This window comes from Haemaphysalis longicornis, unplaced genomic scaffold (genome assembly GCF_048455015.1).
Source record: "Haemaphysalis longicornis isolate Haplotype H1 unplaced genomic scaffold, Haemaphysalis longicornis Haplotype H1 scaffold_1, whole genome shotgun sequence".
Classification (NCBI taxonomy): Eukaryota; Metazoa; Arthropoda; class Arachnida; order Ixodida; family Ixodidae; genus Haemaphysalis; species Haemaphysalis longicornis.
The window spans coordinates 108,504,073-108,519,417 of record NW_027526203.1 but is presented as its reverse complement, the minus strand read 5'-3'; the positions used below and the strand labels follow the sequence as shown (position 1 = coordinate 108,519,417).

The window sequence follows — 15,345 nt, the reverse complement described above, 5'->3', positions numbered from 1 at the left end:
TGTGTCTTTCTTTTTTTGCTAGATATATATATATATATATTTAAGGTTAGTAGAGACAGAGACAAATGAGAAAGAAATATAAAATAGAAATAAGTTTACATATGTTTCAGTGATAGGACTCCCTTTCTTCTATATATATATATATATATATATATATATATATATATAAAGAAAGAAATGCCGGCAGTCTACAACACCAAAGAAGGCATAGGGGAATGGTTAGACTATTTTTTACCGTGAGTGACGTTACAATATTTTTTTGTTATTAATTACGTGAGAAAGAAAGAAAAACACGCGCCCAGAGTGGGGACCGAACCCACTATGGGCGCGTGTTTTTTTTTTCTCGCTCACGTAATTAATAATACAAAATAATGTAACGTCACGAACGGTAAAAAATAGTCTAACCATTCCCCTATGCCTTCTTTGGCGTTGTAGACTGCCGGCATTTCTTTATTTCCTAACGAGCCCCTCATTTCCATACTATATATACACACACACACACACACATATATATATATATATATATATATATATATATATATATATATATATATATATATATATATATATATATATATATATATAAGTCGGGTTGCTGATACTGCGAATGCCTGTTATACAACACAAGTTAAACGTCACCAGGTAGATTGCACCCGAACAGGTTCATTCAAAGTTTTGTCTATTTGTGAACGCGAGTCTGAGCGCGCTTGTGCTTGTGTAGTAGTCACGTGTTAGTGTTTATACTTACCACGGGCACATGGTATCTTTTAGCAGACTGATTTTTAGCAGGAGCTGCGCTTTTTAAGTCCTACCTTACTTGAGGTAACTTTGTGGAGTGGCATAAAAAGAGCGTTAACATAACCACTGTATCTTGGTTCATCGTAAGTAGCGCTTGAAATGGGACACAGAAGAGAAGACACACATGACGGCGCTAACTCGCAACTGACTTTATTAGGCGTAAACACAAATATATACTCATGTGTTTACGCCTAATAAAGTCAGTTGCGAGTTAGCGCCGTCGTGTGTGTCTTCTCTTCTGTGTCCCGTTTCAAGCGCTACTTACGATGAATCAATAACAACTAGCCCAGCTGTCAATTTCACTGTATCTTGGCTCGCAGAGACAAGTGGCTTTTGATTCGGTCACTGTGTCTTTATGACTGCAGTTTTTCCCACTCCTTGAAATGAATATCGATGTTCTACAAAAAGGTTCGGCAAGCAAAGAGCGGTGCCAATGTAAATTCGTTTATTGCGCCGACATGAAAACGAGGGCGAACATATTGTTTTATGAATTCAGCGGCAACTTTTACATTGAATGCGAATTTTCTTTGTACGTAGCAAACCAATCATTGGTGGAGCCTGCCTGGCCACGATGTCTCTTGCAGCGCTGGTGGCAGTTGGATTTCAGATTTACACAAAGAGCTACGTAGCGTTCGTCGGCATGGTTACGATGGATATGAGGTCAGTATACAAAATTGGACCCCCGAAGTGCTATTCTCATGAAACTCTCTCCCTCGCTGGACAAGTCTTCTTGTGAAAACGTCGGTATCGGACTAACTATTGCATTTTATTGTATTGTATTGTTGAAAGTGTTGCCTCTTGTTTGCCCACCACCTTCCAAGATTCATCGTTCTCCCTTCCTCCCTCCCTCCCTCCCTCCCTCCCTCCCTCTCTCTCTCTCTCTCTCTCTCTATATATATATATATATATATATATATATATTGTTAAGGTAAGGCATTCGAGATCTAATTGGTAAGGCATTCGAGATCTAATCGAAAGGCGTGGGTTCGGTTCCCACTCTGGGCGCGTGTTTTTCTTTCTTTCTTTCTCACGTAATAATAATAAAAAAATAATGTAACGTAAATAACGGTAAAAAAAGTCTAACCACTCCTCTATGCCTTCTTTGGCGTTGTAGACTGCCGGCATTTCTTTCTATATATATATATATATATATATATATATATATATATATATATATATATATATATATATATATATATATATATATAGCGAATCAGAAATCAGAATTGGAAGTGAGGGGCTCGTTGATAATAAGACAGCATAAGGGTTGGCAGTCACGAAAACCTCGGAAAGCAAAGGGGAGGACATGGTAGGTCATAGAAACGGATAAAGAATTTCGAACGAAAGAAAGTGGAGAAAAAATGCCCGCCGGGTGGGATCCGAATACGAACCCACGACCATATCCTCCCCTTTGCTTTCCGAGGTTTTCTTGACTGCCAACCCTTATTCTGTCTTATTATCAACGAGCCCCTCATTTTCAATTCTGATTCGCTACATGCATAGCGAGGGCCTCTGTTCTGGCAGTCTTGGTGCCATAGGGAGCTTAAGAGGGTTCATTGCTGGTCGACCATTCTCGACATGTCATAGACACTCGAGTCACGGCCCGGGGTTAAAAAGAAGGTCCCCTTCACCCCCAGAAGTCGGAGTGGCGCTGGCCACCACCCCCAAGCACAGGAAAAAATTACCTTGACATAAATACCCCAGAAAGTGGAGGGGAAAAATAGCCCCGCTGGTAGCGTAGTGGTTATCGCACCAGACCGGTATTCTGGAGGTCGTGGGTTCAGATCCCACCCGGCGTGCATTTTTTCTCCACTTTCTTTCCAAATTCTTTATCCGTTTCTATGACGTACCATATCCTCCCCTTTGCTTTCCGAGGTTTTCTTGACTGCCAACCTTTATTCTGTCTTATAAATATATAGATATATATACATAAATAAATTATTATAGTTGTGTCCACTGCAGGAGCGAAAGCTCTCCCAAAGATCTCCAGCCACGCCTATCGAGTGCAAGCTGAGTCCATGCTTTCCCTCCCAATTTGCGTAGCTCATCTCCCCATCGAGTTCTCGACCTACCCCTTTTGCGTTTACGGTCTAATTGCAGCCAGTCTGTTAATCCGATGATCCACCAGTTCACGGCCTACCCCTGCTGCGTTTGCGGTCTAATGGCTGCCATTCTACTTCCATTCCATTCCATTCTAAGAAGCACTCTGTTAATCATATGGTCCACCTGTTGTCAGTCATATATATTACGTAACCGGCCCATTCCCCATTCCTACCGTTAGTTTCAACTAGAGCGCCCTCCGCCTTAGTCTGTTCTCTAATCCATGTGGGTGTTTTCCTATCCATAAGCGTCATCCCTAGCATTCTCCGTTCCATGGCCCGCTGGGCCGATGTAAGTTTCCTTTCACGTCGTTTGGTGATCCCCACGTTTCTTCCCCTTAAGTCCACACTGCAAAGACGAATACAAGCTTCTTGAGTGACAGGCGAAGCTTTCCAGTCAGAATACCTGAATTCTCACCGGAATCAGCCCTTCCTATGCTTATTCTGCAGGAAATTTCCGGTTTATGGTTTGGATCAGCAGCTATGACCCCTAAGGTATAAGTATTGGGCGACTGTTTCCAAGACTTTATTACCTACCTCTAAGTGATGTGCCTTGTCGGGCTGATACGACATTACCTTGGATTTTTTAGCGTTTATTTTTAAGCCTGCAGCCATACTTTCCGAGCACAATTGGCAAAGCATGCGATGCAAACCCTGGCTGCTTCGACTGAAGAGGGCCATGTCGATATTCGAACAGTATAATGAAGAGTACCAGGACCAGATATTCCCCATTGATTCACACCCGGGCTTTCATCTAAATAAGCGTTCTGATCCCACCCTCCAAGCAGGCTGTAAATAGTTGTGGCGATATTGTGTCCCCTTGCCGTGCACCCTTTTGTATAGGAAATTTACAAGTTCCGTGATGGAGCCGCATAGTTTCCGTTGCATCCGTCGTATATATCTTTGAAGAACTCAATGCATGCTTCGTCGACGCCGCGATCAAGCAACGCCCGTATTACTGCTGAAGTGTGGCACTGAGTCAAATGCTTTTAAAGCAAAGCTTTTTACCTCTACCCCCCAAGGGTTCTTTCGCGACCGTTGGTGTCACCAGAAAACTCCAGCGAACAAATAAAAACATTTACTGGCACCGCCGGGAATCGAACCTGGAACTAACAGACTAACAAAGCGAGAGCCCGTTGTCTTAACGATTTAGCTACGAGCCCACGCGAAGACGGGGAAGACAGGTGGTGTACTCACCAAGCACATCTACGGGTTTACCCCCTTCGTTCTCGCTGAATGCCACGTGAAAGCGTCACGCGACCACTCACACCCCGCACCTTGCTCATGTGCTAAGAGTTACAAAAATTAAAGGAAGCTCACACCAATGCATGGCATCTCACTTCTAGTACGCCAATGTACTAAAGCCTGTGGCCTCCAATGTTCACGTAAAAAATAACAGCTCCTTGTCGTCCTCCCTCACGCCAAACCAAAGAATACATTCAAATACTCCTTGATGGCCAGGTCATCGCTCTAAGCCCCAGCATCAAGATCTTGGGCCTACATCTCGAGGCTAACACCAAGAGTGACGTCTCCTTGCAGCGCCTCAAAAACAGCATTAATCAAATCCTATACATGATCAGGCGAGTTGCCACCAAGAAAAGAGGCCTAAATGAATCCGGTACCTTTCAATTATTTGAAGCTTTTCTCCTCTCGAGAGTCACTTACGTCAACCCCCTGTCTTCTTCTCGACAAGGAAGACATAGAGATGCTTTATATAATGATTAGAAAGGCGGTCGAGCAGGTCATTGGTCTTCTCATGAGTGCGTCCACACAGAGGCTGCTTAGCACGGGGTTCCGCAACACGGTGGAAGAGCTGATAGAAGGCTATCTTTCTAACCATAAGGTCCGAGTCAGAACTTCGGTGGGTAACCGCATGCTTCGCTAGATTGGCTGGGCAGCCCAGAATGTCACTCCGCTTGACGTACTCCCAGACTCTTGGCGACTAAAACTAAAGATGCTCCCTTTGCTTAGAAATATGAACCCCTCACATGACGAGGGTCGCCAAAAATCCCGGGCTCAAGCGCTAAACGCCACCCTCGCTGGGGATCATGCAGTTATCTACACAGACGTCTCCAAATATCGAGGGCAGCAATACGCCATCCTCGAGGCTACCTCCAGAACCAACCTCCTTGCGTGTACCTCGCCTAGAACCCAAGAATTGACGGCAGCAGAAGAGGCAGCCATCACCTCGGCTCTCACTCAACCAGGGGTTCGGAGTGTAATCACCGATTCCCCGCAAGCCTACTGGAATTACCTGTCGGGTTGGGTGTACCGACCTGCACTGCGCTTGCTCAAAAGCACTCCCCAAACGGTTCCATTCAGCTCATCTGGACAACCCCTCACGCTTCAATGGAGGGCAACAAATACGCCCACCCAACAAGCCTGCGCTTCTTCCTACAGCCTACGCGTCTTCACTTAATGTATCCGAATCGCTACGACGCCGAATGTAGATTTTGCTCAGAAGTAGGAACACTCCACCCTGTAATCGGGGTGTGCTACTTTAGCCCTGAGCACCCTCCTCTCTTTCCGTCAACTACCCAACAAGAGCAATGGGAGATGCTGCTGTCCAGGCACTCTCTACCTACCCAGCTTCAGCGGGTGGACAGAACACAGGCCGCTCGGACTGCATATGGGCCTCACAGAAGAAGAAATCACTTCCCAGAGCTGCACTCTGAGCCATTCAGAAATCTGAACAGAAGTATTTCTTCGTCCTCCTCCTCCTTCTCTGCCGCAAATCTCGTCACCTCCGTCCGCGGCGCAGAAACGGAGAAGTCAGATCGTCTAACACCGGGTTGGAGCTTACTTTAATTTTATAAAAAAAGTTTCCACTCTTGTGCTATACCAATACAACTCAACCAAACACCATTCATGCATCATGCATTGATTTAACCTTACCAAGAATATCTCTTTGAAGTAATAAATGGCGTGGGTAAGTGCATTTCACTTCTCTCTGGTTTTACTATTTGTAGAGCGATGTGAGTGAATTTAAGTGACGTCACATGGGTAATCGTTACGGGTGGCGTTTACAGCTTTGCTTTCCAACCACATTCACGGGATTGGGGCGATTTTTTTCATAATCTATGAATGTCATTACAGCGGTACATTGCACTCGGAACACTTTCGATTACTTGGCTGATAGCGTGAATATAGTCGAAAATGAAAAAAACAAAAATATAATTGCGCAAGAAATGGGGGACGCAGATGAAGTAAACAACGGACACACGCGACGCACACTTCCAAGTGCGTGCCGTGTGTGTCCGTTCTTTACTTCGTCCATTTCCCCCCTCTTTTCCGCAATTGTATTTTTGCTATGGAGTACCAACTTGCCCAAGATGCTATCCTTATTAAAATGAGAAACCTTTCCTGAAACAGGCCTGTTCGCGTGGCTGTGTGAAAGTTCACAGTGCAACTTATGGGACTGTAAATTACCTTCGTAAATAATTCCTAGATAACCGAGAGAAGGCTGATGGACCTGTACCTTTTTTTTTTCTTTGGCATCACGTTTCTAATAGAGAAAAACTAAATTCTCATTTTCCCATGCCTTTGGCACCATTAAAAACTTCAGGCACTGCTAAAATAAGGCTAGAAACTTTGTTAGTACAACGGGCCCTGCGAGAGATAATATATCACCAGTAATCGCATTGTCTCCTGGAGCTATACCTTTCTTCATTGCTTGGATCTGCGTTGTGACCTCATCATCACCGGCAGAAGCTGATCGATAACAGTTACAGAAAATCTTTCCTCTGACTCAGAAGCAGAAGCAAACTATTTCGTGTAGAATTTGTAGGCTTTTGTTTAGTATGTCATCAATATCATTTGTTACGTTACCCGTAGCGTCCAGGAGTGCATACATGCTATTTATTCCAATAGTGAGCTTGCTTCTGCTCGTTTGAAAACTTCCTCCGCGTTTGAATGTTGCTTCAACCTTTGCAACATCAAATGCACGGATGCCGGCAGTTTTGCTTTGCTGATCAATTTGGACAGATCTGCCATTTTTATTCGGTCCCGCGCAATTCAGGCTAGTATTTTTTTACGCTTGTCAATGAGGTACTTAGTTTTCTGTAATACCTTGGACTCGTATAATTTTGGCTGGCTTTCTCCTACAGGTAGTGCTGACTGAATGACTACATTTGTGAAATGGTAATTGGCAGTTCCCAGAAAATTGCTTGCATTGACCAACGCGGAGAATGTGTTTTCAAGTAACAATCTGACTTCATCGGCTTTTGTTCCGACGGAGAGCACGTTAGGCCACTTACACTGCAGAATTTTTAATCGTTCTTTCCCCACATCCAGGTGAATACGTCTGACCATCGTGTGATCACTTGTTTTAACACTACCAAATACTTCAAACATCGTGCACCATGCCTGGTGTGCGGGTTAACCTGACGTCGATCTCGTTTTCTGTTTCAGTATTTGGGCCCTTCGAAGTCCATTTTGCATTCTTTCTTTTCCAGAAGTATGTATTTATTATCAGAAATGGCGACCCGCATTTCCCCGCGACTGTTTCTAGAGCTAAGGCCAAACTGTCCTACCCCATGCTCCCGTAACTGTTTTGTCCCTACATTTTGCATTGACATCGCCCATAACAAGCGAGTACAGAGTTTTTACTTAATTCTTTGCCAATGCGATGTCTTCGTCAAACACGTCCACTATATCATCATCGTAACTGGATGTAGGTGGATAAGACGTGTTTTTAGGTGTTTACTTAATCTTTAACCTTATTTCGACTACACTCCATAGATTTTTTTCCACCGCAAAGGGACTCGGGCTCTCCATTCGGTTTTCCCCCGCACGACACATCTATCTTGTAGTACGCTGTACCTCTGCGCATATCTCCACTGTCACATGACGTTCCACATAGTTGCTTGACGAAGTTGATATGCGTCTAGGCTCAGACTTCCGTTCGGGGAAAACATCGGCTCTGTGGTAGGCGCGGCTAAACGAGAATAAAAATCGAGGGACTCAGGCATGGCAGCATTGCGCGAATCTTGTAAAACAGTACGTGGTGGTGAAATTTTCATTGCACTCTCAGTCAAGATTTCGAGATATCCGCAGCTTGGCCCAAAGATACTTTGAAATAAAGGCCAACAAATACATGGGACGTGTGGGATATGGTTCTGTGCAGCGGCAAATTTCCACTTAGCCAATTTTTCGGGATATGCGATTTCGAGTATTACTTTATATATATACAGTATGGCGACAATGCGTCCGAAAGGCAGTGATCTGGCTCCGTTATTCTTTTTGAAATTTGTTAACGATATAACAGAGAATATTGATATAAAGATCCGGTTATTCGCAGATGAACTCAGTTAATCGCAGTTGAACCTTAACAACGCGTTTAATAAAGTAGCTCAATGGTGCAACGACTGGTGCAGAGGTCATATTGTTTGGATAAGGTACTACCTTATCCAAACTACATCCAATTGATAAGGTACCTTATCCAAACAATATGGCCCCTCCCTCTGCTCCTTATGTCGTCACCTAATTCATTTTGTTTTTATTCCTTAGCATCCAGTTTAGTACGCGCAGGCATCCCTTCAACCTTTGCTCTGGAATTCCATATTATTTTTATTTTTTCCGTCTTTTTTGCTCCGCCTTTTCTTCGCCCCGTACGTCCTTTTAACTTTATCTTTTTGTTTTTGAGTTTCAGAAATTGTCTGTTCCAGGAACATAGCTGTTGGTGACACGTGGCATTTCAGTTGTGCAGTTATTGCTTTGTGTGTGTGTGTGTGTGTGTGTGTGCGTGCGTGCGCGCGTGCATGCGTGCGTGCGTGCGTGCGTGCGTGTGTGTGTGTCTGTGTGTGTGCGCGCGCGCGTGTGCGTGTGCGTGCGTGCATGCGTGTGTGCGTGCGTGTGTGTGTGTGTGTGCGTGCGTGCGTGTGTGCGTGTGTGTGTGTGTGTGTGTGTGTGTGTGTGTGTGTGTGTGTGTGTGTGTGGCTTTTCCTTGTTTTTCCCCTGACCTAGTTATTGTTCCCCTTCCCTTCCTTTTCTTTTGACCTGGGGCTTGCAGATACCTTCTGATAAGAACTTCTCTCACCACCTGTTCTGCTTCCGGCGTTTCTGAGAACCTTGCTGTAGTCCACGCGGCGTAGCAACAAACACCCTCTCATTATTTCCTTCCAAGAATTTCCCAGAATATCCACCACACCTGGCTTTCCTCTTACAGACTTCGCAGCTCAAACTATACGACCTTCTTTTCCTCCTCAATATCTCCCCCTGCATACTCCCAAACCAATCCGGTTCCTGCATTCCACTTCCTTCTGTCCTCTCACCTGGGGACTTACCCCTATATGAATCGTGCCAGCCACGCCAGGGTTTGCCCTGACGAAACCAAGCGTCTTTCCTGGAATGTTGGCAACAATCGTGGTATCTACCGTGCTCAAAATTTTTTGTTTCGCCCTATATATATATATATATATATATATATATATATATATATATATAGTTTAAGAGAAAAGGTTCCTGGCTATGAGGCACGGAGCAAGAATAAAAAAAATCCCGCCAATCCACCCCGTGAATGTGGTTGGAAAACAAAGCTGTAAACGGCACCCATAACGATTACCCATGCGACGTCACTTTAATTTACTCACATCGCTCCACAAATAGTAAAAGCAGAGAGAAAATGCACTTAACCACACCATTTATTACTTCAAAGAGATATTATTGGTAAGGTGAAATCAATTCACGATGCATGAACGCTTTTTGGTTGAATTGTATTGGTGTAGCACAAGAGTGGAAACTTTTTTTATAAAATTAAAGTATGCTCCAACCCGGTGTTAGACGATCTGACTTCAACGTCTCTGCGCCGCGGAGGGAGGCGACGAGATTTGCGGCACAGAAGGAGGTTGAGGAGGAAGAAATACTTCTGTTCAAATTTCTGAACGGCCCAGAGTGCAGCCCTGGGGAGTGATTCCTTATTCTGTGGGGCCCATATGCACTCCGCGCGGCCTGTGTTATGTCCACCCGCTGAAGTTGGGTAGGTAGAGAGGGGCTGGACAGCAGCATCTCCCATTGCTCTTGTTGGGTAGTTGACAGAAAGAGAGGAGGGTGCTTAGGGCTAAAGTCGCACGCCCCGATTACGGGGCGGAGTGTTCCTACTTCTGAGAAAAAATTACATTCAGCGTCGTAGCGATTCGGATGCATTAAGTGAAGACCCGTAGGCTGTGGGAAGGAGCCCCGATTGTATGAGTCGTAGGGTAGTTTGTTGTTCTTTGGAAAGGTCACGGTAAGGCTAAGGTACGGTCTGTCTCAGAAGGCGATAATGCTGGGTTATCTCCCTGAACGTGACAAGCGGGAGACTGTCCTCGTGCAGCTCCATAGCACGAGAGGTAAAAGCGCAGGATTGTTGCGTGGGCGTATTTGTTGCCCTACATTGAAGCGTGAGGGGGTGTCCAGATGAGCTGAATGTAACCATTTGGGGAGGGGTTTTTTAGCACGCGCAGTGCAGGTCAGGACACCCAACCCGACTGGTAATTCCAGTAGGCTTGCTGGAAATCGGTGACTACCCTCCGAACCCCTGGTTGAGTGAGAGCTAAAGTGATGGCTGCCTCTTCTGCTGCCGTCATTTCTTGGGTCCTTAGCGAGGTACACGCAAGGAGGTTGGTTCTGGAGGTAGCCACGATGATGGCGTATTGCTACCCTAGATATTTGCAGGCGTCTGTGTAAACAACTGCGTGATCCCCACCGAGGGCGGTGTTTAGCGCTTGAGCCCGTGCTTTTCGGTGACCCTCGTCATGTGAGGGGTTCATATTCCTAAGCAAAGGGAGCATTTTTAATTTTAGTCGGCAAGAGTCCGGGAGTACGTCAAGCGGAGTGACATTCTGGGCTGCCCAGCCAATCTGGTGAAGCATGCGGTTACCCACCGCAGTTCTGAGTCGGACCTTCTGGTTTGAAAGATGGCCTTCTATCAGCTCTTCCACCGTGTTGTGGAGTCCCGTGCTAAGCAGCCTCTGTGTGGACGCACTAATGAGAAGTCCAATGGCCTGCTCGACCGCCTTTCTAATCATTATATAAGGCATCTCTATGTCTTCCTTGTCGAGAAGAAGAAATGGGGTTGACGTAAGTGACTCTCGAGAGGACAAAATTTTCAATTAATCGAAAGGTACCGGATTCTTTTAGGCCTCGCTTCTTGGTGGCAAGTCGCCTGATCATGTGTATGATTTGATTAATGCTGTTTTTGAGGCGATGCCAGGAGACGTCCCTCTTGGTGTTAGCCTCGAGATGTAGTCCCAGGATCTTGATGCTGGGGCTTGGAGTGATGGTCTGGCCATCAAGGAGTATTTGAATGTATTCCTTGATTTGGCGTGAGGGCGGACGACAAGGAGCTGTGATTTTTTACGTAAACACTGGAGGCCACAGGCTTTAGCACATTGGCGTACTGGAAATGAGATGTCATGCATTGGTGTGAGCTTCCTTTCATTTTTGTAACTCTTAGCACATGAGCAAGGTGCGCACAGGGCCGCTAGACGGGCATGAGTGGTCGCGTGACGCTTTCACGTGGCATTCAGCGAGAACGAAGGGGGTAAACCCGTAGATGTACTTAGTGAGTACACCACCTGTCTTCCGTCTCTTCGTGTGGGCTCGTAGCTAAATCGGTAAGACGACGGGCTCTCGCTTTGTTAGTCTGTTAGTTCCAGGTTCGATTCCCGGCGGTGCCACTAAATGTTTTTATTTGTTCGCTGGAGTTTTCTGGTGACACCAACGGTCGCGAAAGAACCCTTGGGGGGTAGAGGTAAAAAGCTTTGCTTTAAAATAGGAGGGGAAGCTGAGCTTCCTGGGGCAGCCTGATAACGTCACAAGCACTTGGCGAACGTCAAGTTTCCGGCATCTGACGGCAAGCGAAGGAAGTGCGCGGTCATCGCCACGGCCGGCGTGCGTTCTGTTCGCGCTCACCCAGTCCAACCCGGCCGCGGCATCGCTTCGGCGTTTCACCGGGCCACCGAAACATTCCGTGGCCGAAGCGAGAGTGTGTGCGCTCTTCTGCGCTTCTGTTGGCTGGAGAGCCCGCCTTCGCGATTAATTTTCTGTCAAATTTAAACCGGCCGGTACCAGCGAATAAAATGGGTATTTTCTTTTAATGCGTAAGCAATCTTGCGTGAGCACCAAGCCCAAAATACAAACCCGTAAACGCAAAAAAATGTAAAACCTGTAAACGCACGGCCTTATCTCGCGATGATGCGCTCGAAGCGAGTTGAGTGCACCGGCCAGTTTATGACGCGCGCACGCGCGCGCGCGAGCTACGTCCGAGATAAACGGTCGTTCCGTCCCCGCGTCGCGCAGCAGCTCGAGCGCATAGCGATTTACGCCTTGTGGCGAATGCTGCAAACAACAGTATTGCTTTTAATACATTCAACCAGGTGCACCTGTCAAACTGTTCGCCGCCGCAGCTGCGAAGGTCCGTAGGTCGCCGTAGTTATCATGTGACATTATCTGGTCGCTCAATCGCGCCTGCCGCAATGGGCGTTTCCTCTCCTACATATTCTTGCTCGTGCTATGAAGTTTGCTGTACGATAGAGAAGTCAAACTGAAAAACATAGCAACATTTATTCTAACGTTCCGACCGGGGACCGGACTTTTTCAAAGAGGTCCCCGGCCGAAACGTTAGAATAAATGTTGTTATGTTTTTCAGTTTGACTTCTCTATCGTATATATATGTATATATATATACATGGTGTCCCAGCTATCATGCACCAAGATTTAAAAAAAGATTAATGGCGTAACTCGAAGACAACCTAGTGCATGATGTTTTCAGTACTGTGGAGAAGCGGACAGTATTTTCTTCGTTAATGAGACTTGATTAATTAATTGTAATTAATTATCTAACTAGAGAAGTACTGTCCTAATCACTAAATTGTCAATGAGACACTTGAAGGTACCCACGAGAGGCATCTAACTGCGGTATTTTCAGCGATGAACTAATTGCGTACTCATCTATTCTGTCTGATAAAGAAAACCCGCCAAATATGAAAAATACCACGTGACGGCGCCTCTGCGCGCATTGTAAAGCAAAGCTCTCAAACAGGCTTCGTCTGAGTTAGCTAGAATGAAATAACCAAAAGAAAGAAAGCAGAAATCGCCGCCGAGTTTGTGCCTTATCAGCACACGCGCCCCGCGAATTTTGCTGTTGCTGCTCCTTCCATGCATGCCATAATCAAGGTTATGCGCTGTCTCTTTGGGCGGGTAACACGAGAAGCAGTTGAGGGTGGCGCTGCGGTCGCCGTGGTGAACAGACGTGTTCATATCGGCTCCGTTCTTAATGCCCGCTTTCGCAGTGCTAATTAGTTTGGATCCCGAAGATTTCATTACCAATGTGTTCGTAAAGGCATCCGCTATCACCCGATACCCGACGTTCCATCGAAGGTGCGTTTTTCATCGATTTATCGGACTTTTCCTGGTTCATCGCCACGAGGAACCGCTAAGCCTAAGCGAACCCAGGGCTCGCTAGGCCTAGCCAGCCGTTCTTCTGCCACGACAACATGGAGGGCTCCGCCGCCGCTTCGACGCACGGTTCCCAGGTTTCCCAAATGTGCGTGCAAGTAGACGGAGAAGAAATTACACCCGAGGAATTTCAGCGCTCGCCCGGATGGCTGCACATCGGCGGGCACAAGAGCCGACCACGCCGGCAAGCAACGCAGGGTGAGTCGACTTCTCGTACCGATACTCCGAGCTCTCAGCAGAAGCCGAAGTTCAACAAAAACTTCCGGACCGCAGTGATTCGGGCAGCTCGCATGCCAGCCATGCCTGCAGACGAAATTAAGATCGTCGTGCGGCCCCGCGGAGGACTCGATATTTTCAAGGCAGGAGCTGCATGCGTGGCAACCGCCATCATGGCCGCAGCAGGAATTGAGAAGGCAGATCGCGCTGAGGATATGGCGTGTCCCAATACCCAGCAGAACATTATGGTGCTCAGCACTCCGAGCGTCGAGCGAGCGGAGAAGTATGCTCGAATTCAAGCTATCAACGTCCAAGGCAAAATATACGAAGTGAGCGCTTACGGAACGACCGCCCACGACACAGTCAAGGGCGTGATTAGGGGCATAGGGCTTGAGGACAGCGAAGCCGAAATAATGCAGCAGATCGTTACTAAGTACAACCCCCTTGCCGCAGGGGCGAAGCGTATCGGGAACACGACGACAGTAATCGTTGTGTTCAACGGTACCAAGGTTCCCAGGTATGTGCGTTACGGATCCACGCTCTACCCGTGCAGTCTTTACAGGAAGCAAATAGAAGTTTGCAAAGTATGCGGCAAGGTCGGTCACAGGCGCGACGTGTGCCCCACACCAAGCGTACGTGTTTGCCTTACATGTGGCGTTTGTAATCCAAAAGAGGGCCACAAGTGTGTCCCCAAATGCAAGCTCTGCGGCGGAGAACACCCCACCGGGGATCGCTTCTGCAGAGCCAAATACAAGGTTCCATACGTCGTGCGGCGAAGGCGATGGGAACGCCGTAACGCCGAAGAACGGCAAAAACAAGCACTCGAATCAAGCTCGTTTCCACGCCTTGGACGTTCCCGCTCGCGCAGTGCTTCCCGTAGCGGATCACGCCGCGCGTCACGCAGCGCATCGCGCCATGCGTCACGCCACGCTTCCCGTAGTGCATCGCGCAGCGCATCCCGCGGCCGTGACTCATTTGACAGAGTCAGCTGGGCGGACGCAGCAAGGGGCAAAGTTAAAAGTAGCAGCGTTAGTTCCAACAGCGCCACTACTAGCCGAAGCACTCCGAGCAGCTGGCAGGCGTGGACTACCAGCCCCTACTACAAGGAACTTGAACAACTCCGCGCGACCAACGCAACGCTGGTAAAAACCACGCGTCGGCTTGCCCAAGAGCTAGCCGAGGTCAAGAAAGAACTCCAAGCCCAACAAGCCCAGCCAATCACTGCCCCACGACAGTCTAACGAGACACCTACACCCGCCGTTACCAACGAGCAGAGCACCTGCACGCCATCAGACCAAGGCACACAATCAATGGACACAGCCCAAGACGCGCCCCAGGAAGAGAAGACAACTGATCCAACTCCCAAGAAACGAGCACGCACGTCATCACAAAACCACACAGAACTGACCGAATTGGAAACTAAGCTCGAAGCAAAAATTGAAGCGATCGGTAACACGTACGCCAGCACGGCTGCCGTCACCGACCAACGATTGGCGCGACTGGAGGAGTTGATCACCACGTCCTTCCGCAACATACAAGAGCAGTTCGGCTTCATTGAACAGACTCTCAAGCCCATAGTCTGCAGCCCCATCTTTGCGGCGCAATTCGGCAACCACCCATACCTCCAAGAACAGACGCAAGCCCCAACTCCGCTACAATCATGTCCCAGCCCCAAGCCAGAATAGGATCGCTGCCGGGCCTTACGGTCTGGCAGTGGAACTGCCACAGTTACAACAACAAGAGAGCAGTGCTGCAACAACACATCGCAACAGTAAGCAAGAAACCCGACATCATC

General features: G+C 47.3%; 1 protein-coding gene across 3 annotated transcripts in view; it reads left to right on the top strand.

Moving 5' to 3' along the window:
* LOC144178920 (nose resistant to fluoxetine protein 6-like) overlaps positions 1–15,345 on the top strand; it is a 157,180-nt gene that overhangs the window by 108,807 nt on the left and 33,028 nt on the right. For 2 of the 3 annotated variants that reach the window (XM_077707078.1, XM_077707070.1), the window contains exon 12: positions 1,336–1,458. The exons of the other annotated variant lie outside the window; for it this stretch is intronic. In XM_077707078.1, coding sequence (XP_077563204.1) covers positions 1,336–1,458 — 123 coding nt within the window. The remainder of the gene's footprint in view (positions 1–1,335; positions 1,459–15,345) is intronic. 3 annotated transcript variants of the gene reach the window in all.